The sequence below is a fragment of the Vicia villosa genome, unplaced genomic scaffold (genome assembly GCF_029867415.1).
Source record: "Vicia villosa cultivar HV-30 ecotype Madison, WI unplaced genomic scaffold, Vvil1.0 ctg.000009F_1_1_3, whole genome shotgun sequence".
NCBI classification, from domain to species: Eukaryota; Viridiplantae; Streptophyta; class Magnoliopsida; order Fabales; family Fabaceae; genus Vicia; species Vicia villosa.
Window position 1 is genome coordinate 533,309 of NW_026704939.1, and position 8,771 is coordinate 542,079.

The following is an 8,771-nucleotide window of genomic DNA, read 5'->3' on the forward strand; positions in this document are numbered from 1 at the left end:
TTCAATAATATGAATAAGTGACAAAACCAGTACAAAATTCTAGGTACTTGAATCCTTGAGTTTTCTGGATCTGTGAGACCAAATCATGAATGCAAATTGAACTTTTTAAACCTTACAAAAAAGTGATAAAATAGTAGACTATAGCCTTGTAGATTATAATATATTAAAGAAAACCATTCAGCTAAAAAATAGATAAAAGCAAAACATAGATGGCTTCTCCTCTTTATTGATGTTTTTTGTTGAAGATGTGTAAAAGTTGAGAAGCACCAGAGATAGGAGTCCATCGAAAAAATATAAATATTTTGTAAGTTTCACAGATTTAAAGGGCTATGATAAAGACTGGGTTTTGAGAAAATGAGATTAACAAAATGCAGATGCTTTGACTGTTTTGTCCAAAATTCATTAAATAGAACCTCATGAAGGGTGATTTCCTTTCTTCAGGGACCTTTCATACAATAATTTCTCGGGAGATCTACCAAGATCATTTGGTTCCTTGACAAACCTTGCTAGATTGTAAACTTTTTCCTTCTTATGCCTTATTTACTCTAAACTTGATTTATGTTTCATCATATATTCAATTATTGAAGGAAGAGCTTTTTCTTATAGGGGTCGGTTGGTTTGATATGAAAATTGGTGCTTATTTGCAGGTTCTTGCAGAATAACAGATTCACTGGATCAGTCACCTACCTGGCGGAACTTCCACTTACAGATTTGTAGGATTATCTCTAACATTTTCCCAATAAATATTTACAGTTCTACTATTTGCTGATTTGTCAGTGTTGCCAGGAACATTCAAGATAATATGTTTAGTGGCCTTCTTCCACATCATTTTCAGAACATAAAAAAATTAAGGTCAGTGACAACAATTCGAGTTTGCTCTCCATATTTTATTGCATCAAACAGAAGTGGACACTTAAGATAGTAACCATCCCCTCTACCCTAAAATAGGATTGGTGGGAATAAATTCCATGCAGCGGACAACTATCCCCCATTGACTTCACCTGTGGGGACATTATCAGTTGAGCATAATACTAGTCGCCCGCCCACAACTAATACAAATGCCATCAAGAACTATGCTCCTCCCAAAGTACGTGAGCACAAGCATAAGAAGAAACAATTCGGTCCTGGAGGAATTGCTTTTATTGCTGCTGGAGGAACAATAATGGCTACAGGTGTGGCACTCCTTATTGCAATCCGGTTAAACAAACTGCATTCTCAAAGCCGGAACAAGAATTACTCAGAAAGCAATGATATCTCTATTCATTCTCATCCAACCAGTGCAAGCATAGGTAATTCATACAGAAAAGCATATGGACTGCGAGGCACTTTATAATCTATATCTTGTTTTGTCAGTTTTTTTGAGGGGACCAGAGAAAATCTTGAAAAATAATATGAATTTGCCATTGTGTTGAAATTTTACATTCTGTGGGTAAAAATCAAGTAGCTAGCAGCCACCCCTCTTGGCTAGGATGCCATTAGTATTTTTTTTGAATTTATTTCTAATGCTAATCATGCTCTCTTTTTGCCCCTTTGATGATAGAGGTGTCTTCTGCTGAACTAGACGACAGGCCACTTCTCCTACCTATCAACATTGCACCTCTTTTGGGTCCAATGAAATTTCCTTCCCTGCACCATAACAATGTAGAGGAAACATCAAGAAGAAGTTATTCCAAAAGAGGCAGATCTACTAGAAGGACAAAAATCTATACCATTGCGGAGCTTCAGCTGGCTACTAACTTCTTCAATGAAGGCAACCTTCTGGGAGAAGGATCTCTTGGTTCTGTTTACAAAGCTAAATTTCCTGATGGCAAAGTACAATCTCAAACTCTTTTCCAAACACTGAAATTGTCTTTTCATCACGTTTAGGTTTCAAATTAACATTTTGTTGTTGTTTTTGTTGAAGATTTTGGCCGTGAAGATCATAAACATGGCGGGTTTGTCTTACCGAGAAGAGGAAATGTTCTTGGATGTCATTTGCACAGCTTCTAAACTGAAGCACCCCAACATCATACCACTCAATGGTTACTGTTTGGAGCACGGAGAGCATCTTCTTGTTTATGATTACTTTGGAAATTTAACTCTATATGATGCTCTTCATAGTGGAGCATGTGAAACACTATCGTGGATCCAACGTCTTCGGATTGCTCTATATGTTGCTCAGGCTTTGGAGTGAGTTGCTCTAAATTTTAGATGTAGAATCATAGTTAATGCTGTCTTAACTATAAAAACTCATTGAAATGTTTTCAGCTATTTGCATTCAGCGTGCTGCCCGCCTGTGGCCCATGGTAATTTGAAGTCTGCCAACGTTCTACTGGATGAAAATTTGATCCCTCGTGTTTGTGACAGTAGCTTGGCAATTTTGAGACCATTGACGAAGGTTCTAGCAGCTAAAGTAATTGATAAGGTTCTGGATGCTAAAGTTATAACTTATAATTGACATTGAGCAATAGTTTAATTATATATGCTTGCGTTGCTTTTATTTCATCTTTTGGATGGTTTTAAGTTGTCATTCTTTTTCATACAGGCTACTGAGACTACAATTACAGAGAGAGGCTACGCTCCATCTGACCATGGCCAAACAGGGTTCAGCAGAAGGAGAGATGTCTTTGCCTTTGGAGTATTGCTTCTGGAATTGTTAACAGGAAGGAAACCTTTCGACGGGTATGTTTTTCATCCATATTTTGGTATCTCCTCTTATATATTTATGGCCACTTATAAAGGATACAAGTGTTGTTTCATTGAATGATGGCTACTATTTTCTTTCAATACATTATAGTGCCAGGCCAAGGGAAGAGCAATATCTGTCAAAATGGGCTTTCCCCAGGCTTCGTGATAGCGCGAGTTTGGAACAGATAGTAGATTCCAGTATGAAAACAACAATTTCATTCAAAGCTCTTTCTTGTTATGCTGATCTCGTTTCCCTCTGTATACAGGTATTATTAACACCTAATCTTATAATTCAAACTGAATAAGAAATTGAAAAACCTCAGTAATTGTGTGTTTTGAACAGCCTTCAAGACACCTCCGTCCCCAAATGTCTGAAGTTGTGAACTCTCTTGTATCTTTATACCAAAAGTTCAACTTTGCAAAGACCAGTGTAGCAGACGGTACTGATCTATTTGAGAAGTCTCTCCGATCAGCCGACACACGCTTTAAAAGTTCGCCAACATTTAGCCATCTATCAGCTTGATGTACATCATCTGTTTGTGTCACAGAAACCAGTGATATTAATGAGCTATAAATTTGCAGTTTATGCCAGTTCCAGCACCTTTCTCTGTAAATATCCTTCTGTACAGTCCTACTACATGAGTTTTTTTTTTTTGGTTTTGGAATAGTCCTACTACACACACGAGATTGCTTGTGTCGCCTGTGGAAGGAAGCGAAAAACAAATCAATGAACATTTTGTAAAGTTCTTTTTTGTGAATATGGAAGATATGATTTTAGCTCCACCTCAAATAAATAAATAGGGAGTTGGCTTATCAGAGTGAAACATGATAATAATAGATTATTGATAATTATATTAGAAGTTGAAAATATATATACACCATAAATAATTGGTATTTATGCATGAGATTGAAGTCGTAATAAACTTTATTTAAAGAGCAAATCGTTAGTTGGTCTAGTGGTGATTAGCGCTAGACTAGGTAGTGAGAATCACAGTTCGATCCTCCGCAAATGCAATCGAAAGGGGGCTGGAATCACTTGATGACTGACCCCCGAACTGGTGATAAACAAAAAAAAAAAGAGCAAATTGTTTAGGAAAATCTAAAAGAAAATCATTTTTAATTAGATTTAATTTGTTTTTCAATTAAACTCTGGAATGCTATGTATGTGCCTCTCACATGAGAATAATATTAGGATTTGGGTGGTGAAGGAAAATTTAAAAATTTGCAATTCAATAAATTTAGTCATTTTTCTTAATTTAAAAGTACATTTTAAATGTTTTATGTTTGTCTTACTAGGACAAGAAACTATTCAAAAATAATATATCATGATATAAAATTTTATGAGAATTTTTAGACGAATTAATAAAAAAAACCACTTTCAATTTATATCTATAAACCATATTTTTTAATAAAAATATAATTTATGAAAAATTATAAGAAAATATATTATTTTTTAATAAAAATATGACAAATATATTTAAATATTCTTTAAAAAGTAAAAATAAGAAAAAATTGTACATTTATTATATTTTCATTAGAAAATAATATAAATCAAGAAATTATATTTAAGTTTTCTCTTAAATTTAATTAAATTGATGATATAAACTTTTTATTTAATTTTATTTTGACAAATATATAACCTTTTATTCATTTTGTTTATTAAAATATTTTGGTGAAAGGACCATATAATTATTCTTTAATTTTGAGGTAAAAAATTACTTTTAAGAGATCAATTTATTAATTTTGCAACTCAATTTTACAATTTGAAAGACAATAAAATAAAATAAAAATACTGATTTACCATCATAAAATTTTGGAGTAAGAGGAAAAAAAAAGTTTCAAGCAAATCGTGAGTTGCAGTAGTATCGGCAAAAAAACGCAACGCTGCGAAGTGTGGAGGCAGCTGAGACAGAATTCGGAGTAGCTTCTTAATCCCAACTCAATTTCTCTCAGGTACGCTTCCCTTTTCCCTAACCCTATCATTTCTCTCAGGCTCGCTTCTCTATGCATCTTTTTAGGGTTTTCATTTTGATTCCCCTTTTAACTACCACATTTTTCAAATATGCTCTTCGATCTGAATTCTTTATCAACATCATTATCATTTTCTATTCTCCGCTTTGACGAATTCCAATATATTTTTCAATTCGGTGTATGCTATCTCCTGGATTCAGCAAAAAAGATTATCAAATCGTGCATTTTTTTTAATCAATTGTTTTTTTCCAATTAAAAACCAAAGAAAATGAAGCAATGTTCAGTAATAGTGGTTGGATCTTTTTTGTGCAGAGATAATAATGGACCCAGCAGAACGTAGGTACTTGGAGGATGAGGATTCATCACTCATGAAAACTTTTAAGGGTGCAACTACTGGTTTAGTTGCTGGCACTATCTGGGGCACTGTTGTTGCCACCTGGTATGACGTTCCTCGTGTCGAGAGAAGTGTTGCTCTTCCTGGGTTGTTAAGAACTTTCAAGATGATGGGCGGCTATGGAGCAACCTTTGCTGCCATAGGAGGAGTCTACATTGGTGTCGAACAGTTGGTGCAGAACTACAGGGGGAAGAGGGATCTTGTAAATGGTGCTGTTGGTGGCTTTGTTGCTGGTGCATCTATTCTCGGTTACAGAGGTATCTCTTTCGTTAATAATTAACCAAAAAATTTCATATTTTTAGATATAGATATTGAAATATTGTTACAGAGTGAATGTTTTTTATGGACGACGGTGAAAAATTCAATCAGTGCCTTGTATGTTTTTTCCATAATTTAATTTGGAAATGCTAGTGGGTAAGCATCATATGAGGAAGGACTTGATCCAGTTCATTTTGGAAATTATGACAATTATATGTCGGGTTTTTCCTTTTGATATGATTATCTCATTGTGCTAAATGACTACTGGTGCTATTGATGTTTATTAGAATACCCTTGAATGACGGTTGCTATGTTGCCTGTTACATCTGTTAGGTAGTTAACTAATAGATAATTAAGATTTTCAACCAAGGTTGTCAAGATCAAGATCTTATTTAGAATCATGAGGGGTAGTATGATGTTAAGAAGTGTGGTTGGGCCTAACTCAACCCTATAAAACCGGCTTGTAGGGTGAGGATTGCCCCCACTTATAAGGACATGTTCAGGCCATATATTGTCCGATGTGGGACTCTTAACAGTATGATTGTAAGGTGTAGGATTGTAACTAGAATCATAAGATCCTACCAAACGGAGAAATTATATTAAATTACAGTTACTAATAGTATTAAATATTCAAGGGGGCATATCAAGTGACATGAACTTTTATATTAAGAGATGAGAGGAACAAACAGCCATTAGATCAAATAAACAGCAGTGATTAAATGATTCATGAAAGAATACACACATGACTGTTTAGCTCCTTTCTCTCTCGCATGTCTGTTTCTACTTTTTTTTCAAAATTTTGAAACTTCCATTCTTCTATACCTCAGTATCTTCCATTGGATATCTTCAGAAACTATATGTGGTATCTTGAAACCGATTGCACAGTCGAATCTTGTAACTGGTGAAAGCCATTTTCCAACTTGAAAGTTGAAACAAATTGATAAATCTGATGGCAGTTCTTTTTGGCAGAGCTTTCCTATTCTTTTTTAAAACTCCCCCAACTTAAAACCGCTGGAAGCTATTTCTTCCAACGGAGCTTTCTCTGGAAAAAAAGGTTTTCTACTATTTTGCTTAAGATCAATCAACCTCTATTTTTTAAATAAAAATCAACCTCAATTCTTTTGTTTAACATTAATAAACTTCTATTTTTATTTTATGAAAATCGACCCCTACTTGTTTTAATGAAAATCAACTGTCAAAAAGAAATTGCAAACAGGTAAACTACTGCACTTAAATGAGACATTGGATCCATTAAAAAAACATTGGAGAAGAGAGGAACATTAGTGTGTGAGAAGTAGAGAGGAGGTTATGAGTCGTGTATTTTTTGATGAATCATTTTATCACATATGTTTATTCAATCTAATGTTTCTTATTTGTCTCTTATCTCTCATTATTAAAACTCCTCTCACTCTACATGCCCTTATATGTATATATATACTAAACATGAAAAGATACTAGAAATGACAACATTAAAGCTAACTTAAAACTGGAATTTCATAATAACAAGTTCCATGAATCACAATTAGCATTTGCCCCTACCTCCCCTGACCTACTACTGGCAATCGCTGTCCATCTGAAGCCCTGACAATGGCCAAATACAGAGGAACTTAGGATAGTCCAACAACAACAAGAATTAAGCCTTATCCCACTAGGTGAGGTCGGCTTCATGGATCAACTTTCGCCATAATGTTCTATCAAGGACCATGTTTCTATCCAAGTCATTAATCTCGAGATCTTTCTTAATAACATCTCTTATAGTCTTTCTAGGATAGTCCATGCAGAGAAAAAACAAATAAGTGGAGACCTTCTTAGGAGAGATGACTACAAAGCAACTGTAGAGAGGCCGAAAGGCGGAGAAGTTGTTGATGAGGGGGAGAGACAGCTCATAGAGATTGAGCTTATCAGTGTCTTGTGTGAGAATGAGTAATTTCTAGAGTAAAAAAGTATTAAACGACTGGTTTCAGGAATCAAGTAGCAAACTTGACCAAGAAAATTGGAACTTTTAGGATCACATGAGATCTACCGGTCTCACAATCTTTCAAGCTACTCAACCAGAATCTGGTTTTACATGTGAGTTAGTTTGCTTAATGGTTGTAAGATCATAAAATCGTCTGATCCTACTATCTAACTCGCGTTCTTAACAACAATGTTCCCACCTATAAAATATATTTCTGGTGTACTGATTGGTCCGTTACAAATGGGCGACCATTCCATGTCTGGAAGAGATGGTATAGAGACAGAAATGGGGATAGGAACTCAGAATTGGAGGGATGTTACACAAAAATTGGATGTTTTAAAGGGGTAGATAACTAGTGATGGAGAGGCTGGGATCATGCAAGGTAACATGATTATGAAGGATAGATAGTGTGGGTTGGGGGGAATCCGTTGGGTGGAGAGTATCGTGATAGCGTTTGTTTTCTCTGTATTCTTATTTTTCTGGCTATCAGTTCCCCATATTTCAGTACTTCAGTGTTCTGTAATTGGAGTTTGCTCCCAGAGTTATTTCCATAATACTTTTGCAAAACACTAGATTCTATCATATACATTGAATTCAGTTAATGCAACAATAATTTACTGCTCTATATGGTGCAAGGAGTTTTTTGTGTTAGATCTCACTGCTTTTTAACAAGCTTTGCTTGCCGTTGATTATACTGTAGGAAGGAGCATCTCAACCGCAATTTCTGCAGGAACAGCATTGGCATTCACATCTGCAGTTCTTGATTTTGGGGGGCAGACATTAAAACATGATGAGGGGAGGGAGTATGCTGCATTAACCACAAAGAAAAGACCCAGTAACGATGCATAATTTTTAATTCATGCACCTTTATGACCAAAGACATTTCTTGTTGATTGGAGAGAGTGAATCACTCTTTGTTTAGCCGGTTGTTTGTGGAGTTGGAATTACATGCTCCGATGTCATTCCATATTTTCTTTTGTTAGTTGTTGCCGAACCGGTTAAATTTGAATAAATGTACTATGTATTTTGTTTCTAAGAGATAAGCTATAACCACACTGAAATTCCCTTGGTCCTACATACTAAATCTATTTTGTTACCATAAGATATTTGAATCAGATTGAATTGTTTGAGCTATGGGGTTCAGCCATGTTGTTTTTAATAAATATTAGCATTAGTCATTTGGTTTAATTGTGTTTGAACTAATTAAACTGACTCAGAGGTCTTGCTTATCATTGATCTATTTTTTAAAATATTGATACAAACAAGTAACGTTAAGGCCAACTCCAAGGGAGTTTTTCACCTGCGTGTATCTTCATTCAAAGGAGTATTTCTCGACGTTCTCTTTGCCATTATTTTTAGACTCCATTTTCAGTTATTGTCATAAAAAATCAGATTCATTTTAATTTATTAATTAATTCTATTTTATATTATTATTATTATTATTATTAGTGATAAGTACATAAATTAATATTTTAAATTATAATAAAATTAAATAAGAATGAAATATTAATATTTAAATTAAAT

At 34.5% G+C, this 8,771-nt stretch overlaps 2 protein-coding genes and 2 long non-coding RNA genes across 4 annotated transcripts; all 4 read left to right on the forward strand.

Annotated features, from left to right (window-relative positions):
- Positions 1-201: 201 nt before the first annotated feature.
- LOC131621522 (uncharacterized) lies at positions 202-835 on the forward strand. The gene is made up of 3 exons (XR_009289617.1): positions 202-513; positions 648-713; positions 787-835. It is a non-coding gene; the product is annotated as an uncharacterized LOC131621522 (long non-coding RNA).
- Positions 836-946: 111 nt separating this feature from the next.
- Positions 947-1,866, forward strand: LOC131621546 (protein STRUBBELIG-RECEPTOR FAMILY 2-like; the record flags this gene model as incomplete). Its single annotated transcript, XM_058892588.1, has 2 exons — positions 947-1,289; positions 1,541-1,866. Coding segments are annotated over 2 exons (669 nt in total), but the record flags the coding sequence as incomplete, so codon positions are not given.
- Positions 1,867-1,906: 40 nt separating this feature from the next.
- LOC131621521 (uncharacterized) lies at positions 1,907-3,415 on the forward strand. Its single transcript, XR_009289616.1, has 3 exons — positions 1,907-2,404; positions 2,525-2,661; positions 2,777-3,415. It is a non-coding gene; the product is annotated as an uncharacterized LOC131621521 (long non-coding RNA).
- Positions 3,416-4,462: 1,047 nt separating this feature from the next.
- On the forward strand, positions 4,463-8,381 carry LOC131621565 (outer envelope pore protein 16-3, chloroplastic/mitochondrial-like). Its single transcript, XM_058892605.1, has 3 exons — positions 4,463-4,620; positions 4,951-5,289; positions 7,948-8,381. Exons 2-3 carry the CDS (start codon positions 4,959-4,961, stop codon positions 8,094-8,096), a joined length of 480 nt encoding a protein of 159 aa, XP_058748588.1. The 5' UTR covers positions 4,463-4,620; positions 4,951-4,958; the 3' UTR covers positions 8,097-8,381.
- Positions 8,382-8,771: the final 390 nt, after the last annotated feature.

Bases quoted from the DNA above. Each gene is read 5' to 3' on its own strand.
- LOC131621565 (XM_058892605.1), top strand. From the start codon at position 4,959: ATGGACCCAGCAGAACGTAGGTACTTGGAGGATGAGGATTCATCACTC. The intron at 5,290-7,947 runs GTATCTCTTTCG...ATTATACTGTAG, and splicing joins ATCTATTCTCGGTTACAGAG to GAAGGAGCATCTCAACCGCA.